The sequence below is a fragment of the Sinohyriopsis cumingii genome, chromosome 7, assembly GCF_028554795.1.
Source record: "Sinohyriopsis cumingii isolate HCF-2022 chromosome 7, ASM2855479v2, whole genome shotgun sequence".
Taxonomy (NCBI): domain Eukaryota; kingdom Metazoa; phylum Mollusca; class Bivalvia; order Unionida; family Unionidae; genus Sinohyriopsis; species Sinohyriopsis cumingii.
Genome location: NC_142967.1, coordinates 72,758,071 through 72,772,410, shown reverse-complemented (window position 1 = coordinate 72,772,410; position 14,340 = coordinate 72,758,071). Strand labels below are relative to the sequence as shown.

The 14,340-nt window shown below is 33.4% G+C and overlaps 1 protein-coding gene across 1 annotated transcript in view; it reads right to left on the bottom strand.

The window, feature by feature from the left end:
• The window catches only part of LOC149795509 (dynein axonemal assembly factor 9-like), a 233,920-nt gene that overhangs the window by 35,941 nt on the left and 183,639 nt on the right, over positions 1-14,340 (bottom strand). Inside the window, exons 30-31 of the mRNA XM_089965307.1 lie at positions 5,577-5,625; positions 4,249-4,330 (exon numbers count right to left, since the gene is read on the bottom strand). Coding sequence (XP_089821433.1) covers positions 4,249-4,330; positions 5,577-5,625 — 131 coding nt within the window. The remainder of the gene's footprint in view (positions 1-4,248; positions 4,331-5,576; positions 5,626-14,340) is intronic.

The window sequence follows — 14,340 nt, the reverse complement described above, 5'->3', positions numbered from 1 at the left end:
ACATCAAGAAAACCAGGGGGGGGGGGAGCGGCATTAGGGAACTGGGCTGTTTATTGACTGAATCCTCATTTTACAAATCACGCTGATAATAATTTTTATAACGCGCTTTTTCTAATGAACTTGTTCGTTATACTGTTTAAATAACATTTATTTTCAAAATGTCCAACATATGAAAGATCGTTCCAACAACCATCACATGTACGCGAAAAAATCTGTTATTACGTCACTGCTGTATGTTTTCTTGATGCGTCTGGTTCCCATAGTGGTGTTTGGTATTATCCTGCTAAATCGGGAGTCCACAGAGCAGGGAACTAAACTAACTGTTGATACACCACCAAACAAGATTCCTTTTTTTTCAAAAACACGCGACATTTATTTCGTGAGACAATCATCTACGTCAAAACTCAATTTTTGTAATGTTCAATTAGTACAATATTGATGTAGTGATTCATTTGGAAGTAATAATGAAACTTCTTATCATCCTTGAGGATATCTCTAAAAGTCAGTTCAAGAATTCTCTGAAACCTGCTTGCCCACAATGGTCTGCATCTGTGAAATCAAGCTCTTTATTTTACGAAGTATTCATTTCGCTTGGCTGCCTTGTTATCTTCATTCACATCTTATGAAAGAGTCAGTTAATTTAAGGTAGTTTATGTTACATACAAAATAACATTTATAAGTGTTTTGATTGATCAAATGAAGTGAGTTCACCCGACATATGACCAGGGCCACTAGATTTTAGGTTTGTAGGATTCTCTTGCTTTTTAACTTTTCTTTTATTCCACCTCCTTTATTCGATTCAAAAGACATAATTAACAAGACTAAGGAGGCCAGCTTTTAATTCAGTGCAACAATACAACAAATACTTCAGGAAGTCAGTTATCAAAACATGGTTGGCACTTAATTAGGTTCTCAGAGAAACGCTCGCGGACATAGCTGTTATGGTATATTGATGCACTTTATATTTAATTACAACAGGACACATTGCATTTATGATGATTACACTTAAAAGGAACTAATGACTTAACTAGAAAACAAATTTCAACTGATACAAACAATTATTTAATTTGTATTTATTCATTAAAGTACTGCCTCCTCTTGGCATAAGTGATATTTTCATTGATCAAAATTTCCTGGCATATCGTTACTTGAAGTGTACTGGGAATGTCGTTTGGAAAGAAAATGCAAAACATTGTATGACCTATTTTTAAATTTGATATTTGAAAGCATTGATTAAAATTTCCAGGTCCTATCTACTGTTTTCGACGATAAAACGAGTGATACATCAAAGTTTCCTTAACCAATTTTGATCGTGATTTTCTTCAAGTTCAACAAATAGGGATAAATTTTAAGGGTATTATCTGGTTTAAAAATTGGGATCCATGCCCGACCCCATATTATAAGCGGGTTCACGGGTTATCAGGGCACGAGTTATCAGGGGAGTGGTGTATTGAGTTCTGCACATTGCATGTACTGAACATTCACTGTTTGAAAGGGTCCCCACAAGACAATGAACCAGTATCATTTGCTTACTTGTTCATCAAGAAAATGCAATTTCCACACAAATTAAAATGGCTGAATATTTGTTGAATGTAATAGTAATGGATATGGCTTCTTGGCCATAAACCTAAGCATGAGCTGGGCACATTGACTGTCTGATGTGAAAAACTCCATAATTTATACAGTATCTGCCAGCCTATAAGATGATACTTTTTTACCATTAAATCTAAGCTTCGTCTTATACTTTGAATTGACTTATATATGGATTTTGTCATCCAAATCACTAGATTGCATGTCACATAATTTTTTAATGAACAAAATTCTCCAAACGTACAATAAATAATGTGTAAAAAATATTTCATTTTGGGGAAGAAATTGTGTATTAAGAAATCTAGGACCCCACATTGAGAAGGATTTTAAACAATTACATGATCATCAATATTAAAAATTAATGTACATCAGATGCAATTGCACTAAAGCAGCATGCATTAGTAATGTACATGGCTTGTTTGATATATATGTTAGAACTGACAAATTAGAAGATGAATAGCCATAACAAGGACAGATATTCCATCACAATATTCTTACTGCACCTAATGATCAAATAAAAATTATACCCCATTATGAGAGAGAGAGAAAGAGAGAGAGAGATGTCTTGATGATTTATGGTAATCTGTATTGTTCACATACTCGATGAATGTGATTTTACTCATGTACAAAAGTGCAGTACCATATTCCATTATCAATTAATACCACTAGGTAAGCAATTCATTCTAGTTTAGTTGTCAACTCTATTGTCCAGGAAGAATGTGGCTTTGTACTGGCATTTACATGCTAATTAAATATGCTACAGCTGTAGTCAGTTTTCCAAGCTAATGCCTGTTTGAGGTCAAGATTTAGCAGACCAAATCAGATTAGTGAGACTACCAATAAGGAAATGAGGCTACCCATGGGTATTACTGATATGTTAACATATAATGAAAGGAAATGCCAGGTGGTAACTTGTGTAAATTTCTCAACCAGTGACATCTTTTGAACTCGCTGATAGGACAGAACTATTTAAAGTAAAATATAGCATAAGTAAAGCCCAAAAAGAATTGACGCCTAAGTACAAGAAAAGTACATGCACTTTAAAAAAATATTTTTGTTGGGAATTGAGAGGTCGCTATACATACAAAGAAAATTAGACAGCATGTGATATAGTCATTCTTGGGTTTAACCTAGATTACATATGGATACAACTATTGTGAATATTTAAACCCTGAAGGAGTATGGTATGTATTTTCAGAGTTTGCATTTACTATTTAATTTATTAATATTTTCTCTCTTTGACAATCGCTTCAGCTAAACAGTGGCAATAAGGAAATATATAGAAAAAACACGAAGAGCTTGAATCTCTCTCTCTCAGATATATATATATATATATATATATATATATATATATATATATATATATATATATATATCCATTTTTTTTTGTGATCACAAGATGCAAAGAATATTACGATGGAATACATAAGCATTTCTCTCTCTCTCTATATATATCTTCACAAAATATGTGGAAAAAGCATTTTAGAATTTATTTCCCTATTGCTGGTAATCTGATGTAGCATACAGCGATGCTTTTAATATTAATGAAACCAGAAATTACTATAGTTTAATCCCATACAGTATTGTGAATTTTATCCTTTCTGTAACTCAATAAATTTTCAGATCAGCATCACTTTATGTAGCTAAAAGTACATAATACATTTAAAATACTTTGTGTGAAACAAATTAAGTACTTTCAGTTAGATTTAATGATCCAGACCGGAAAGGTTATTGAGTTACAAATAGGATAAAATTCACGATGCTTTATCGAATGAAGTGAAAAAGACAAAGCCAAGGTATTGATCTGACCTCGTCTTATACTCAGCACTGAAGTACATATGGATGAAGGATGGAAAATTTACCAAATCTGCTCAATCAACTTATACTCCACATTGACTTATAGACTGGCAAATATGGTAAATGATACAGGAGTATTCCTTTTGTTGATTCTTTAGAATTAAATTGCAAAAACATTATTAATGATTGCAATTTTTTTCCTCCATGGGTCAGAAGTGAGGGCTGATTTATTTCTGTGATAGGCTCCCTTGGGTCAGCTACACTGAAGAAATATTTAAGTGTAATCCTGAAGATATGGCATGTGTAAACAGATTTTCAAGTTCCCTGTTTAAGAGGTTTTTGTTTTGATCATCGACTTTTACAAAGGAAAACCAGTGTGGTACTTCTATATTACAATGCACCAGCCAGAAACACTTAAGAGTGAGGAATTAATTTTATTGCCATCAAATACAGAACTTTTGATTTTTATATGGTGCATAAGAAATCCAAAATCATCAATGGAATGCTAGTTGTCCTTCAGGAGATCATGTATAGTCAACAGACTCCTATTGTTGAAACTGTAGCAAACTTGTCCCCTGCACCTTCCATCTGGGTGATAAAAACATATATTACACAATCTGCATAGCATAAATAGTTTGATAAATTAGTAAGGCAAACAATTTGGCAACAATTTCAATTAAATATATACCAACATACTTATATATCATGCTTTTTGCCAAAGAAAAAATGAATTTGAATGAAATATTGCATATGGGATAATTTTCATGTAGGTTTTTGTTTTTGATTTCAAGTTATGTAAAACATTTTCACACCCTGTTTCAATTCCCATTCCAGAGATGATCACTAAATCAAATTCCTCACCTGTACAGATGTAGAAGATGTGAAGACAATCTGATTGACAAAACCTTGTGTACACTGATTCAGCAGCATTGGAAATGTGTACCTGAAAAATGTATTGTAATATAAGAGCCTGTAATCAAATTTAAATATCTCAAAGCCTTCCATATCAATGGACAATTTTTGAAATGTTTGTTTTAGGACACATATAGGTTAAACCCGCACGCATCCATTTATCATTTTATATGAAAATCAAAAGTATGTAAAATAACTGAAAATTTCTTTTATACTAAATAAGCAATTTAAAAAAGGTACTCAAAAGATAATCCTTACAATTTCTGAATAGTCAAATGACCATATTCTCCAGGTACTTTGGAGAATCTAGTTTAACATTTGATGCCTATGCATGTCAGTATGTTAGAGGTCCCCCACTCCCCAAAATTTAAATTACTGTGACCTTCAACTTTCACCTCCATATCTCTAAATATATTTCACATCCCATGGTAAACTTCTCCATATTGTGTGATAACAGTTTTCATGTATGCTAACAGTAGATACTGCCATATTAAATAAACTTTAAACCACAAAAATGAATTTAAACAACCTTTCCATAAACGATTTTTTGTCTAAAATATGTAGGAATGTTCCTCTATTAATGAAAGTATGGGCAAAGAATGATCATAATATAGTGGTGCAAACAAAAGATGCATGTTATTATTTTTAAAAAATAAATTTAAGTAGAAGTTGTTGTTGTTGTTGTTGTTGTTGTAGGGTTTAACGCCATTTTTCAGCACACGATAGGCTATACATGGCGGCCAGTATTAATGGTGGAGGAAGAACCTGGGAAAACCCCAGAAAGAACCACCAACCCACGAGAAGCTACTGGCAAGCTTTCTCACATACCCACATTGGCCGAATCTGAGACTCTAACCTACGCAAACAGAGGTGAGATGGCAGTGATCCATAACGGAGAGCGCTTTAGACCCCTCAGCCACTCGGGGCCCCTAAGGAGAAGTTGAGGTTGTATGGACAGATGGATGGATAGTAGTGACCAATGTATCTTTATACTACAAGTCACAGCAGAGACATAAATGACAATACAGTGAATAAATAATGCTCTAATATATGGTTGTCAAAAGTTACATGGCAATGACATTAAGATATGAAAATACCAAGTTTTCCTAACAAGCACACATTCAATAGATGGAGAAAAAAATATTAAATATTTATTTCATGTTTATCTGAAATGAAACATAACCAAATAGTTCTCTGCACATTGCCTCATGAACACAATTAAAAAATATATCACATACATAAACAAATATTTCAACAAAAATAATTTAGTAACTTACTTATGTTCCATAAATGCATTGAGAGGATCTATACATGCTGCCACTGAGCCTGCAACAGAAGAGCAAAATGTGCTTCACTCAGTCTGACAAAAGGAGAGGAGTGCAATGTCTTAATCAAGACACATTCAATAAAATCCATGCAAAACATGCAAATTCCAGAAAGCAGGATTATGAAGTTTTGTAGAGGAAGGGCAGGGTCACAATGGTAATATAGGAAATTAGCTTTAGTACATTTGTTCAAGAAGATATTGCTGGAGAGATAAATGAAATAACCAATGTGGGACAAAAGTTTTGGTTGTGTTTTCATTAAGGGAATATGAGCATCATTTGTAAATATCTGGCATACATTACGAGAAATGTGAGTGGCACATGGGCACACCTGACATCTAAGATGGAAGTAATTATGAATTCAAGTGTTTTTCCAGGAAAGTGGGTGGAGTTCATTCTATATGTCTGTGGGAGTAGGACACAAGATATGATGTCAACTGGACACATTGACAGTCATTGCTGAAGTTTCCAAAACTAATTCAAATTTCAGATGTTGAGCATAGGTGTTAATATACTGTGTCAAGGAGAGAGCTGAATACCAAATTTGGTTGAAATCCAATACAAATTATGAGAATCATTAAGCAGAAAGGAAAGTGGCTCAGTCCAACAATCAGGGGCCATACCTTTACTGATTTAATATGAAAAATTCTAAGAAAATACTTACTTAGCCAAGGAATTAAGAGAATCATTATGCAAAAATAAGAGTGCCCAGTCTGAAAATCAAGGGCCATAACTCTGCTAAATGATGACAATCAAACACAGCAGAGGTCTCATTAATGTCAATCTGAAAGGAAAATCTTGTCAATATTCATTAATAACTGTGAGAGTTATTGTGCAGAAATGAAAGTCAACGAGTGCAATAATCAGGAGCTATAAGTGAATACTGATAACTGGTCTCGGCCAAGGTTCCATGATGATCAAGCTGCTTACCAAACTTGTTTGAAATTTAATTGTAAATAAGGTGTCACAATGTGAAAATGATAGAGGGCAGTCTGATAAAGCTGTTATGTGCAACAACCTGGGACTATAACTCTGTCAAAGGAAGCAGCAGAGAGGGTGAACAGACCTTTTGCTGAAATGTCATTTTTTTAAAAATAAAGCTTCCTATGAAACAAAAAAAAAAATAAGGTCAATAACGTCAGACCGAAACTTCTAACTTATCGAGAGTTTTTCTAATTGGGTTAGTTTTTTTTGTTGTTTTATTTTTGTCATTAGTGTTTTTTTAAATTTGTATGTGCATTTGTTTACCCACTCATTGAGGTCGCACCCTCTCTGCTGCTATAAATATATGAGTAATTAAATCATTATTAATTCAGTAATGGAATCTTACACTAGTAGATTAGCTAGAGAAAGATTAGAAGCAATTAGAAGATATATTCCTGTTCATGATGCTCTCAAACAAAAACTGCAAGAATGGCAAGAATCTCAAGTTTAATATGCAGAAGGCACAGAAAAATTATTGAAACCAATTATCAAACCAACAAAGAAAATTGTTACAGCAACTGAGGCAGCTCAAAAAGCACTTGAGACATTGCCTGTTGATATTGCTGGCTGTTTTCAAGCAGCTCAACCACCACCCCAGCAACCTCCTCAACCACAAGCTTTAGTTCAACCACAACCTCTGCTAAGAGTCAAAACTAAAATTATATATAAATCTACGCCTAAAGGTAGTGACATTATCGAGGACCGAGTCAGAACAATTGGTATTGCTGCATTTGGATATTATGAAAGAAAAATATGTAAAACCAGAATATGTTAAAACTATAAAACCTGGTGATTGGGTTAGGGATGTATTTCGTGTCACTAATATAAAAAAATCAAATCAGATCTGCAGAAGATATTTATAATTTTAGCCTCTTTGAACAGGAAGTGAATGAGTATATTGAAAAAGTAAAGCAAGAAAGGAGACAAAAGGAAGAAGAAATAAAACAGCGATTGGGAAAATCAAAAACAGAAAAAACTAAAAGGAAGGAGAAATTACCTTTTTCACTAATTAAGAAATAAAACCCGAATATAACAACAAGTGAGGAAGAAGGTGCAAATGGAAGAACAACAAGTGAGGAAGAATTATATTATGGCTGGCACCATCTCCACTGGAAGTGGTTTTTCTACTCAAGGAAGTGGTTTTATTGCTTGTCCTAACAATATTCTTTCTGACGTAGATAGATTAGAAATTCTGATTGGAGGAAAACGTGCAGGAAATAATTCTCCAGAAATTATTAATGAAATATCTGATATTTGTCGAAGATTATTTATAGGAGGTGTTATGGATCATAACATTTATCATTCTCTCATTAATGAAACTGTCAATGATTATTACAGCAATTAAAATTAATTAGCATGTAATTTAAAAAATGATTATACGCAATGTTCAATGTGGGCCTGTAATAGTTAGCGTAGTAAATTCATGATTGTCAATGTATAAAGCGATTTTTGGAGATGGACTTGGTGATGGTCAAGGTTTATTTAAGAGAATGGCTCGAAATGTAATACCATTTATAAAAGAACAAAGTATGAAGGCTATTGACCTTGTTCACAATAAAGGTATCAGCGCTATTGGTAATGTTGCTGGTAAAGCATTTTCAGAAATCAAAGAAAGATTAGCTTGATTAATACGAAGAAAACCTGAGCCAGTAAATTTAACCAGCACCAAGGTTATGCCTGCATATGTTAGTAAAATAATAAATCAAGCTGCAAATAAAAAATTAGCCAAGTTAGCTGGTGTTCCCATATCAGAAAAAGAAAATGAAAAAAATGTAACTGCTAGTCTAATAGCAGGAAGTGGTCTTTGTGTTAGACAATAATAATTATAATAAAATGTTCAAATGTGTATCCGATTCAGCGTTTGATACAGACACACCGGTTCTTAAAGATGAATCTATACACAATTATCAGTATTATTCTTATGACACATGTGTACCAAATCAGCATGGTCGAATTCAATTACAAGTTCAAGTTCAAGATATAAGCAGATATTTTTTACCTGCAGAAGAATTTATCAAAGTAGAAGGTAGACTTTTAAAAGCAGATGATACAGCATACAGATTGGTCTGGTTTTGTTAACAATGGTATTATTTAACAGTGCTATATACATGATTGACATAAAAAAATATTGAATCGTGTCTCAAAAATGTTGATATTGCTACAGTGATATTGGGTCTGGCAAGATACAGCAATGGCTACTCAAGGTCAGCTGGTCCATCAATGATGTTTGCAAAGGATACCACTGATCACCCTGAGAGTAGCAATGTGAGACATTTAGTTGGAACTGAAGCTGCATCAATGAATGAAAATTACAACTCAGGATTTGCAGCACGCAGACAAATGTTAAATGACGAAGAAAATTTTTCATGTGTGATTCCATTATCACATATATTTGGGTTTTGCAGAAATGTTAGAAAAGTTATATTTGGCACTAAACACACTGTGGTACTTGTAAGAAAAGTCACTGACAATGATGCAATCTGGCAACCCAACGCAGTTGATGCTGGTAAAGTAATACTAACAAAACTGTCACTGTGGATGCTGGTAATGACTCTATCGCTTGCTGAAGAAGAAAAACTACTTGCTTTTATGAATTCAGGTGGTAAATCATTGTTATCATGGTTGACAATGACTACAGATAGCGTTCAAAGTAATGCAGCTGGGTTATTCACGTGGCAGATCACAGCAAGGAGTTTCTGCACCAAGACATATATTCATTGCATTCAGGAAAATGCTAGAATAGATTCACAGGAACAAACTCCAATGGTATTTGACATACTTGGAATTTCTGAAGTTGCTTTGGGGATAAATGGACATCAAGAACCTTCTGAAGAAGTTTTGTTAAATTTTGATTAAAATCATGTTGCATGTTCTTATCATCGGTTGATGACATTTATGGGGCATGATCAAAATGTTAACACTGATTTGCTGATGTCTCAGCGAGATTTCACAACATTATATCCAATTTATTATTTTTTGTTGGAACATTTAAATTTATTTAGGCAATCTGTCATTGATATACATTTTTGAGCCCCTGGAGCTTGACTGCCTGCTGGTGGTTACAGAGCAATTGCTGTTATACTCTCACACAAAGCAATGCTACTTAAAGGTGTTGGTGAATGAGAGTTATTGACTTTCCATTAGAAAACATGTAATTAAATTGCTCACAATATTTATAATGTCATTCATAATGTTAGCGTGATCAGATTAAAAAGCTTCAATCAAATTCTGCAAAGAACTGTGGAATAAAAATACAATTTTTCTTTTCATTTTCAGAATGTCAACTCAGACATTTCAATAGCGCCAAACAATCAAAAACAGGTGTTAAACTCAATCTTTCTGCTGGTGTGGTTAAAAACTCAATTAAAACAGGTGGTATATTTCTACTTTTTGCAGCTATAGCAGCGTTAATAGCCACTGCAGCTCCAGCTGTAGCAAAAGGAGCTGCACTTGGTGCTGTTGAAACTGCTGCTGGGATGGCATTAAAGAAAGCAGCAGGACAAGGATTTAAAAAAACTCTTAGATTAGCAGGAACTCCTTAACAATACGAAAAAGGTTTGAGACTTCCAGGAACACTTTGTTAATCTGTCCAATGTAAAATTTTGATTTACCTGATGCTGCTAAAAAATTAAATATAAAAATTTTAGAGGTGTTTTTATGAGTGATCAATTATCTTTCAAACCAAACAACACTGAAACTGGCATTATTAATCTTGATAATAGTTCTGGTCCTGGTACTCATTGGGTTGCATACGCAATTGATCCACGTGGATTTGTTTATTTTGATTCATATGGCCTGGCTCCACCAAAAGAACTTTTAAATTATGTAAACACAATAAAAACTCCAGTCTGGTATTCAACATTACCAACACAAACAATAACCGATCCACCAATATGCGGCCATGAAGTAATTGCTGTACTTGAAGCTGTATCTTCATCAACATTACCGCCTCATAAAGTCGTGTACAAGTATACAAGTAGCCATTAATCGTTTTAAACAGATCTTAAAGTATAATGGTAGATATTTATGGAAGATCTTCTCGCCTGAGTAAAACTCAGCAAGGCGACTTATCTAAATATGCAACCCCTGATGAGGGCAAGGATGAACTTGCTAATCTTTTGAGTCTTGCAAATGTGGACCAAAATGAAGTCATTGTTTTTCAGGATAAACAAGAACGATTAAAGACAACTAATATCCTCTTGACAGATATTACTCTGCAGGTTCCAGATGCAACAGAAGATAACTTAGTGTTGTTTACTAAAAACAGTAAAATTAAAAATCAGATGAATCAATTCTATCAATCATAGGAGAAACTGCTGGACGTATGAGAAGAATTGGAGATACTATGTACAGTGATCTCAATATGAGTAAAAATACAATTATTAATGTGAGAGAACCAAAATCAGATGATGATGTGATAACAAAACGATATGTAGACAACAACAACATGATCAGAACTGAGATCAATGATCGTTTATTAACTGCACATGTACAAACGCAAAATTGCATGATTATATAATAAAATTACACACAGCGATGGTAGCAAATTCAAAATTATCCTCGTTATTAACAACAAGTCTTAGTGATGGTAAAATATCAGATTTTGAGTTTGCAAATATGATTAAAATTACAAAAAAGCAATAAGTTTGATAGAATCCACATCTGATTTAGAAAATCAGGATTTAAATAAGAACGTCAACTTCAAACGAGCTACCTCTGCTGATTATCATTAATACAACACTGTCAAAACAACGATGATATCAGTGAGTTCAAGTAATCCAGAATTTAGTGTTAACTTTCCAACTGCAATTCCAGCAAAAGAAATAGCACTAACACAATCACGAGTATATTACAGCTGGCCAAATATCAGCTCAAAATCATTTGGTGGATTACCAGCAAATAATTCACTGGTATATGAAAATAAAAATAAAAATGATGGAACTCCTGCTTGGCAAGTTGTTGGAATTCCCACAGGTAATTACCAAATCGAACAAATGAATGACGAATTAAAGCGCAGAATCAAATCTATAACTGGAAAAGAATGAAAAATAGCTATAACAGTGCATGAACCAATGTTATCAGTTGCAACTGAAATAAGCTCTAGATTATGTTGTAGATATTTATCAATCATCAATCAGAAGTGTGTTAGGGTGGCCTGAAATATCACCTGTTTATCAAGGACTGCAGAACCTCAACAAGATGATTTCTCTATTAATGAATTTTTATATATAAAAGAACCTCAATATTGAAATATGTGGCCATGGAATCCTGATCTTACTTATTTCCCTCCTACTGTATATAATTTTGACTCAAAAACCAATACAGCTACTGTTTATGAAAAAGAATTCAAATCACTGGTAAATAAAATTAAAGATGAATATATGAATATATCTGCAGAATTAGAGCAGTTATTTAAAAATTATATTCTGGAACATCTTAATGATGATCTACAAAAGAGGATCATTGAAACAATAAAACATTTAAATCAAATCACATCAGACATTGATTATGCTAATCAAGATCTTATTAAACTTATAAATGCTGGTAGTGTTCTGATAAGAAACATGCGAAAAATTTAATTCTAAGGACAGCACAACATTAACTTAATATTCCTTATTCAAAGGATGGCACAATACATAAAATCTTAATTCTAAGAAGTGGCAAAATAGATATATGGGGGGCTTCTCTACGTTCAACAGATTTTTGCACACCCTGCCCCCCATGGGAGGGTGCTTTTACTGTTGAAGTTCGAGCATGGGGCTTTGCTCCCCCCATCTATTAATGAAAAATTGCAAAATATTGCCACCGTCAACAGTTGTCAGTCACAGGATTTGATCGCTGGACCTCGAGTATGAGAATCAGCCATGCTAGCAATGCGCTATGTTCCTATCTTATAGATATATGTTTTAGAAATTATATAAACTTACCTCTGCTGGATTTTCTACATATGACTATACAAACTGCAGCATGGATTTATTGTGATTTTCCAGAACACATCATATTAAAATAATTATATATATTTCTGCTTTGACACAGTCGGGGTTGAAATACATCCTTTAAATTATAGACGTTTTCGCCCATACGAGCATGTAAGTCTGTAAGGGTTGAAATACTGTATTTCGGCATTACAAATAGATCTAAAAGTAGCTAACGCAATAGGTGTGGCTTATTTACTGTTTGTAGTTCTTTATAATTATCGCAGTTAAAATCTAGATGAAGCAAGAAACCTGACAAATTCAGAAAAATACGGATAAAAGTTTGATTAATACTATTCATGATGCCAAGAAAGAATGTAACAAAGATGGTACATCTCATGTGTGGTCAACGTTCAAAATCATGTACAACACCGATGGTGTTATCAATGCTACAATGAACGACCAACGAGTGACAATGATTATTAATGATCTCGACAGTCAATGATATTTTATCAGAGTAAAGTTTATTGTATTAGCAGAAACAAACAATAATACTTGGATTAGTGACAAATGTGACCTTGTCCTTCATAATGAAAATATTGCCATATTAAGTCAAAATTCCACACCAGGAATGTTGACTGGTATTGAAAGACAGTATTATGAAAGAGCATATCCAGTAACCGTGGTTATTTATGGAATTTATCCAATAAATGATAAACCCAGCATTAATAATCTAAAACCGACGAAATTTTCAAAAATAAATTGTGTAGCCAAATGAATAATGGAACATTTTGCAAATGCAATAGGTGGAAATGGTTTAAAGGATCAGCAACATGAAAAAATAAACAAATGGGCTGAATCAGTCATGGATAAAGTAGCTACAATAAATGATGCTGCTGAATTAGGAAAGAAATTAAAATTTCCAATAACAGTAAGAATAATAACTGGAGAGATTTTATAGGAATCAAAGTATAAATCAAAAGGAGCTTCAATTGAAATTATTGATCATATTGGGCCTGCGTGGACTAACCTAGTAACAATATTTCCACAAAATCAAATTGTTAAATTTTATAACAGTGATATATTTGATTTTATTGATCAGATTAGTAAAGTGATCCTGTATCCATGTGGCTGTTTAAAGCTCTGAAGATGATAGTGATCTGATAAGGCCTGATGGAAGTATCTGCATCGAAGAAAAAAGCAGATTTGATCAGTTTGTAAGACCTAATATTGAGATTTATTGAACAGAATTTCTTCATACAAAAATGAAACATCTTGCATCAAAATATACCCATGATGATGTCATACATGAAAAGTTACTCAGTAATTGTTTTATGATTCCATCAGTTGCAGCTAAATACGAATATAGGAATGTTATTTCGGTTCACATGGTTGCATGTTATCCCAGAAGTTTTCTTGGTATGGGAGAGTGTTATAAGTATCTTGAGTGATTTGGACATCCCACACATAAGACTACCAGAGTATCGATAAATGGACCATTACCAGATTTTGATTTGACTGGATTCGCTTGTATCGAGTCAATTAAGTTTGCTGAAAATCTTCATCTAATTTGTGGTATGTCTGGTTTGGCAAACATTTTTCAGAAAAAATGTGGGCACCAACAGTATTATTAAGATATATGCTTGATGTAAAAATACTATTATTGTTAAAAGTAAGTGAAGCAATTATATCATATCATCTGCCGAATGAAATCTGGTTACCATACCAAAAGAAATATTCTGATGAAGAAAATCCTAATATGATAAATTCACCCAAGGAGGATCACATGATCATAAACAACACTGCACAAGATTGAT